The sequence below is a fragment of the Orycteropus afer genome, unplaced genomic scaffold (assembly GCF_000298275.1).
Source record: "Orycteropus afer afer isolate SDZICR_OR568_19922 unplaced genomic scaffold, OryAfe1.0 scaffold00321, whole genome shotgun sequence".
NCBI classification, from domain to species: Eukaryota; Metazoa; Chordata; class Mammalia; order Tubulidentata; family Orycteropodidae; genus Orycteropus; species Orycteropus afer.
In genome coordinates, this window is record NW_006921908.1 from 738545 (window position 1) to 746643 (window position 8099).

An 8099-nucleotide genomic window follows, 5' to 3' on the forward strand; every position below is an offset into this window, starting at 1 on the left:
GGAGGTCAGTGAACAATAGGTAGAATTTTATTTTACTTTATTTAACACTGACTAGTGACTGTTTACCAGAAGGATGGTTCAGACCTACCAGCCACACCTTGGAAGGAAGACTGAGCAATCTACTTCCTAGAGATACCGTCTCGGAAACCCAAGGAGGGGTCATTATGAGTCAAAATCGACTTGACGGCAGTGAGTTTGTTTGTTTGTTAAATGCATTTATTGAAATATGTATGTACAGTGAAATGCAAAAAACTAAAGTGACATGGCTCAATTTTTTTTTTTTTGCCATGTTCTCTCCCCTCCCACCCCAGCAACCAACATAGAAAGTTTCCTTTCATATATAAACCTTTCCTTGACTTTTTACAATAATGGATTAATACTATATTTGTCCTTCTGTGACTGACTTATTTCACTCAGCATAATGTCCTTCAAGTTCATCCATGTTATGCAGTGTTTTGCAGATTCTACATTATTCTTTAGTGTTGCACAGTATTCAATTGTGTGTATGTACCATAATTTGGTTGTCCATTCTTCTGTTGATGGGCATGTAGATTGTTTCCATCTTTTTGCTATTGTCAATAGTGCTGTGATGAACATGGTTGTGCATATATCTGTTCTTATCTTGGCTCTCACTTCTTTAGGATACATATACCTAGTAATGGGATTGCTGGGTCAAATGGTATTTCTAATTCCAGCTTTTTAAGGAATTGCTATACTGCTTTCCACAGTGGCTGTATCATTTGAAAGTCCCACCAGCAGTGTTTGAGAGTCCCAGTCTCTCCACATCTTTGCCAGCATTTGTTATTTTCTGCTTTGTTGAACTTTGCCATTAGTGCTGTGGTGAGATGGTATCTCACTGTTGTTTCGATTTACATCTCTGATGGCTAATGACTGTGAACATTTCTTCATGTATTTGCTTGCCACCTGAATATCTTCTTTGGTAAAGCGTCTATTCATGTCTTCTGCCCATTTTTAAATTGGATTGTTAATCTTTTGGTTGTTGAAGTGTTGGGAGTTTTCTATAAATTTTAGAGATAAGTCCTTTGTCAGATATGTTGTTGCTGAGTATTTTTTCCCAATCTGTAGGTTCTCTTTTTACTCTTTTGGCAGTGTAATTATTTACAAGTATGAATTTGTTGCTGTCATTTTGTTATGTACTTTTTTGTGTGGTGTTGCTGATTTCTTTGTTCCATATAATTTTCTGTGCTGAGCTCATTTTGTTGGTAAATCATATTATCACTTCCTTCTTTGCTATTGCTTTAGTATTTGCTAAATACTTGTGCTGGTCCTCTTTTTTATTTTAATGTGAAGGTTTATCATTTTCTTTGCAGTTATGCTGTGATTTATAATTTTCTTCCCAAGTTTAGAACAGTCTGTTCTATCTTGCAGTGGTCCTGACTTCCCTACCATGGAGAAGTTCTGTAACTATACAATTTTTTCCCTCTTTTTGATTTGTAGTTGTCCTCATTAGGCAATTGATGTCTCTGGTTCCCTGTTTACAATCTTCTAGGCTTATTTACTTTGGATATTTCCATAACTGGGTTGCTTTCTGGGTTATGTCATCATGTGTGTTAATAGTCATTTGTTTGCTGTTGTTGGTTCTCTGTCCTTCAGCATCTTTTGTAAGGTTGGTCTAGTTTTAACAAATTCCCTTAATTTCTGCTTATCTGGAAATGTCCTAATTTCAGCATCATATTTGAGGGACAATTTTGCTGGATATATAATTCTTGGTTGGAAATTTTTTCTTTCGGTGTTTTATATATACCATCCCATTGCCTTCTTGCCTGCATGGTTTCTGCTGAGAAATCTGAGCTTAGTCTTATTGGTTGCCCCTTGTAGGTAATCTTTCATTTTTCCTATGCTGCTTTCAGTAGTTTTTCTTTGTCTTTGGTTTTGGTGAGTTTGATGAGGAAAAGTCTTGGTTTTCTTTTGCTGTCTATTCTATTTAGTGTTTGTTGGACTTCTTGAATGGATATATTCTCACTTTCATCATACCAGGGAAATTCTCTTCCAATTGTCTTCTTTGACAATTTTCTCTGGTTTTATTTGTCTCTTCCTGTTCTGGAATTCTGATTACATGTAGGTTTTTCCTTTTGATGGTATCCCACATGATCTTTAGGCTTTCTTAATTTTGTTTTGATCTTTTTTCTGATTGATCCCTTTCCATAAAAGTATTGAGGTATTTGTCTAATTCTGTCTTCAATTGATTCAATTGTGCTCCTTTGCTTGTTCAGTGTGTTAGCTATTTCTGAATATTTAGTGTTAATCATCTGGATTTTTATCTGTAGATTTTGTATCATTTCTAATTTTTCATTTATTTTTGTCATTTTGTTCAGGTACTGTCTTTTGAAATTGTTCTAGGGTTTTCTCTGTGTTTTCCTCAATTTTGTTAGAGTTTTCCTTGATCTCTCAATCTGTTGAAGGTACCTAAATATAATTCTTTTGAATTCCCTATCAGGGAGTTCCAATGCTGCTTCTTCCTCAGAGATGTGTTCTGGGTCTGTAACCTGGTCCCTTGTTTCTCCTACTTTATCTTGCTTCTTTGTGTGCACTATGATGGTTTGTTGTCTCTGAGACAATGTGGCATTTTTGTGTTTATATTTAATTGGTGATTGTATGTTGGAGTGACTTACCCAAAATTTTTGCTTTCTTTGGATGTTATCTACATAAGCAGTGTACTGTGCTTCTCTATTCATAGTTGGCAGCACTTATATACTCACCACCTGTCTCCTTTCCTGTTGTCAGCCTCCTGTATGTCCCTGCCATCCTTGGCAAACAAAGCCTATTCTTACGTCCCTGGAATCTGAATGAGAATGCTGTCACTTTAAATATCCAAAATGGCCACCGCTTGTAAATTCAAATTGGCTGCATCCTCAGTCACTTTAAATATCCAAAATGCCCACTGCTTGTAAACAATCAAAATGGCTGTGCCCTCTGGACAGCTGAAAGTCCACAGCCCAGTTCGTCTCCCTCTTTGCAGTTTCCCTTCCTAGTCACAGGCTACCAGCACAGTTGTCCCTGCTGCCCTTGGTGACGAGGGCTGATCTTTAGGTCCCTTCTCAGGTCCCAACACCACTTGTAAATATTCAGGCTGTTGGTGCTGTCAGAGTAACTGTCAGTGTGCAGCTCCATCCATCTCCATACTCACAGTTTTCATTCAGGTTTTTCCACTAGTTGGTGCCTAATCTACTTCTCTGTACTTCCTTTACAAGCTCAGGGCTCCATGATTATCTTCTGTATCTCTGTCAATTGATTTCTGTTTTCTTTGTTGAAGAGGGTCTGTGCAGCTTGTAGCTTGTCTTCTGTCTATTCCACCTTCTTTTTTTTCTTTTTTTAGTGGTATACAAGTTTCTACAGTGATACAAGGCAAGGAGTACCACTGTGGAAGGTTGGGTAGCTGCTAGGACATTTTGGAGTCAGTATCCATATGATGAAGTAGTCAAGATCCAGGATCTGCCTTTCAACTTAGTAAGTTAAGAGACTTGATCTTGTCAGTCTTCTGGAGTTCACAGTCCTCTGGAGTTATTCAGTTACAGTGAATAAACTGACAAGAGAAATAAAACATTAGCATAAGTGCTAACTTATTACTCTTCAATGAAAAATATAACTGCCAGCACAACTAGACTCTCAATTCCTTGAAGCTGTGAATTTCTTCCTGCTATATGAGAAGGCTTAGCTCCAGTAGCGTAGTACCTAACCAGATGGCTGGCAGTTCAAACCCATTAATCACTCCTTGGAAGGAAGATTGGGCAATCTACTACCATAAAGATACTGCCTTGGAAACCCAAGGAGGAGTCGCTATGAGTCAACTTGATGGAATTGAGTTTGGTGTTTTTTTTTTTTTTGTACTATAATTAGAAAGCTGTTGTTGAACTTGGGATCAGTATAGAAGACATGTTATACGATTTCTATGTTAAATGCCAACAAGTTAAGAAAGACCTTCACCAATTTTCATCACAAAGATACATCAGCATCCAGGATATGACTGGCCATATGTTTTGGCGTGGACTCCCTCTTGGATCAGCATTTCACATACTAGCATCTCTGACTTTCCTTTTCCATGCCTTCATATAAAACTCTCCCTTTTTGACTGCTACATACCATCTTCAGATCAGTTAATCTACTTGAAAACCATTCTGCTTTTTAAAGTATATTTGCTCAGCTCTAATCTTATCCATTACATATTGATCTAGAGTTTAAATCTCAGGGGCAATCTTATTTCTAACTTTTTGGGAAAGAATCTCAAGGGCTCTAATTCACAGATTACAATTTGTTAATAAGTCTTCTTTACGTTAACAATAAGAAGATTAACTACTATTAACTAGAAGCTTTGTTCATTGTATTTCAGAATGCATCCTCTTTAGCAAGACAGAGGAACTACAGAAGTTTGCCTGACATTTTACCATTTCTGCACAACCTCAATCTCCAAACATGAAAAGATATTTGAGCTTTACTATTAGTCATTGGCTTTTAAAGGATTTTTACTTTATTTTGTGATCACATTCTCCATTCCATGAATGCCAATAATGTACAAAACAAGGTATAAGACTCAGAAAGAAAAAGATTCTGACATATTTGTGTCACAATCCAAGTTAACAGGTCATATCACAACATGGGAAAAGGCTATATGGGAATACTTAATAATGGCGGGGTTGGGGGAACTTCATGCAAAGAAAAGTCAAAACCAACTCAATATTAATTTGCTCATTAAAGCAGACACTTAAATTTGTCACATATAAACCAAAAAACCAAACTCACTGCTATTGAGTGAGATCCAACTCATAGTGACCCCTCCTTGGGTTTCTGAGGCGGTAACACTAGGGAAGTAGATTGGCCAACCTTCCCTCTGAGAAGTGGCTGGTGGGTTTAAACTGCCAGCCTTCTGGTTCACAGTCAAATGCCTTAGGCACTACCACACATATAGGACCTTCTAATATATCTGAAGAAATTTTAGAAAACCAATTTATTTCACTAGAAATGTTAATATAGATCAAGAATTGCAGATTAGCAACAGTTATAGAAAAATGGGCTTATTTACATATAAGAAAGTCTAACTTTCTTCTAAGAGGCAAGTTTCCCAAAGGTAGCAGTGACGATGCATAATTTTTTGGGGAAGGGGATGATAGGGAGAAAAGCATGATTAAACTTTTTAGGTACAGGTTGTTCAGTACCAGTCAGTGTTCACAATAAAGAAACAGATATTATTCTAAGCTTTTAAAATTAATTTAAATTAAAAGGAATTATTCCTATAAACCCAAACCCAAACCCACTGTTGACAAGCCAATTCTAACTCAGCTATCCTACAGGACAGAGTAGAAATGCCTGTAGGGTTTTCAAGGATGTAAATCTTTATGAAAGCAGACTGCCTCATCTTTCTTCTGCAGAGCAGCTGGTGGGGTTGAAACCCTGACTTTTTGATTAACTAAGCTCTTAACCTTTGTACTGGCAGAGCTTCTATTGTTTCCACAGTCTCCTAGAATGTGAACCTCTTTGTTTATTCAACATATATGTACCTATGTGAATAATGGAGAATAATTGTTAGTATTTCCAAGGTGGTGAGGAATAAAGAAGAGGTATAAAAGCTGCCCTATACACAGTGCTGTGTTCAACAGTACCATGTTGTATTTTGTCTGGAGTAGGTACAACCAAAAAAAACTGGACAAGAAACAGGACAGATAATACAAGGGTTGACCTTTAGGATTTTGTCTTTTATGGAACATTCTAAAAGCATATACATTAGATATACATCTTTTTTTGTTTCTGACAAGAGGCATAGTTGTGCCTGTCTGTATAAAACGGAACCAGTGTTTCAGGATCGTATTTATTAATATTGTCAGTAGTCTAAAGTCCCACATTGTATCAGTAAAAGAGATAATCAGTATGAAATTTATGCTCCTCACTATTTTTGTATAAAGACAGCAATGGATTTTCTTTTATTTGAGTATTTATATACTGTTTATTTTAGAATCACAAATCCAGAGAAAACGAAATTCTACAATGAGCAGCAGAGAAACCTGATTTGTTACCTATGGTAGTGTCAGCTATGGGTATGGGATGAGAGTTCTGCAATGTTAACTCACCTGTCACCATCCATCCTCATGTCCAAGGGGCCATCCTTCCTAAGGGAAAAACCTCTTTCAGGAGCATCAAGTTGCATGGAGGAACACCCAAGATCCAAAAGAACTCCATCCAAAGTCCCTGGCTGCACTCCAGCTTTTATTAATAAGGCTTCTGCCTGGCTGAACTGGCCCAGTACAGCTTGGATCTGTTTACTGTGAAGAGATGGAGAAAGCACGTCAGTTATAAAAGTCTTTCATAAAGTCTATCATCAATGGAAAGGAGCACATCTTATTTTCAGATGCTTTGACTAAAATACATTCACTGAGTGCCAACAACATGTTTAGCACTATATAAAGACATATGGTTATAGAAACTGTACATCTTTGGTTTTAAACATCAGAAGTGATTTAATGTAATTTTATTCTTGCTAATAAGGAGCTTATTTTATATCTTTGTGAAGGTATATGATAATTTCATAAAGTGGAAAAATTCCTTTGTCAGATCAAGGCTTTCAATTTTTCTATAAAAATAATTTTTTGAATCTTTAAGTAGGCAAAAGAAGCACATGCCATTCTATCAAAAGAACCAATTTACATGTTGTTGTTGTTGTTGTTGTTGTTAGGTGCTGTTGATTTAGCTCCGATTCATAGTGACCCTGTGTACAACAGAATGAAACACTCCCTGGTCCTGCACCAGCCTCACAATCCTTGCTAAACCTGAGTCCATCATCGCAGTCACTGTGTCAATCCATCTTGTTGAGGGCCTTCCTCTTTTTCCCTGACCCTCCACTTTACCAAGCATGACATCCTTCTCCAGGAAATGATCCCTTCTGACAACATGACCAAAATAGGTGAGATGAAGTCTGGCTGTTCTTGCTTCCAAGGAGCATTCTGGGTGTACTTTTTCCAGGACAGATTTGTTAGTTCTTCTGGCAGTCCATGGTACTTTCAGAATTCTTTGCCAATACCACAACTCAAAAGCATCAACTCGTCTTCAGGCTTCCTTATTCATTGGCCAGTTTCCACATGCATAAGACATCATTGAAAACACCTTAGTCTACAAAGAGACATCTTTGCTCTTCAGCACTTTAAAAAGGTCTTTTGCAGCAGATTTCTGTTTCAAAATTACTGACCACTCATACACATTTACTTCTCCTCCACCCTATTAACCCCATTAAAATGATTGGAGAAGTAGAAAAGTTAGAAAAAATACACAGCAATGCCAGGAAACTGCCTAGATGTAATCAGCAGACCAGAATTTTCAATACTACAGCAGATAGAATCAGATTGATTGGGGTGTAGAAGGAACAGTACTGAAGAACTTATAATAATAATAAAAGCTAAAGATGCAAACTCTGAAAAAGTGAGTTTTCTCAACAGAATCTAAGAAATAAGGAAGAAGGTGGTGGGATTAAAAGACTGTGCAAGAGTTCTCCTTGGGATGATAAAACAAATCTAGTTACTCAAATTGGTTACTCTGAAACTTTTTTTATAAATAAAAAGAGATAATAGTAATAATAATAATAATAATAAAGGCAGCTTAAAATAAAGATACCACACTGTACAAAAAAGATGAAGAATTAATATAGGAAACAGAAGAGACTTTTACATATGAGAGAACAAAATCTCCATAAAATAACAGGTTATAATCAAAATAAACAACTAGTGTTTAAAATTTTAAAAGTATACATTTTGTAGCCTTTTAACCTACATATCATCTATCTACTAGTAAGGAAAAACTCTTTAGAAAGCTAAATAAAACAAAAAAACAAACCTACTGCCAGAGTTGAATACAACTCATATCAACCACCATGGGAATGAGAGTTCCAAGGCTGTAAATCCTTACAGAAGCAGACTGCCTCATCTTTCTCCCGCAGAGAGGTTGGGGGGTTCAAGCTGCTGACCTTTTGGTCAGCAGTCCAATGCCTTAACCACTGGAGCTCCTTAGATATCGCTAAATAACACCACAGAAATGGCAGAATGATGAATTAATGGTTTGCAGGATTAAGCTGGAGATTACCCTAGACAATAGCATTAAAA

The 8099-nt window shown here is 36.8% G+C and overlaps 1 protein-coding gene across 1 annotated transcript in view; it reads right to left on the reverse strand.

The window, feature by feature from the left end:
* Positions 1-8099, reverse strand: part of METTL15 (methyltransferase like 15) — a 370101-nt gene that overhangs the window by 52933 nt on the left and 309069 nt on the right. Inside the window, exon 3 of the mRNA XM_007951950.1 lies at positions 6081-6272. Coding sequence (XP_007950141.1) covers positions 6081-6272 — 192 coding nt within the window. The remainder of the gene's footprint in view (positions 1-6080; positions 6273-8099) is intronic.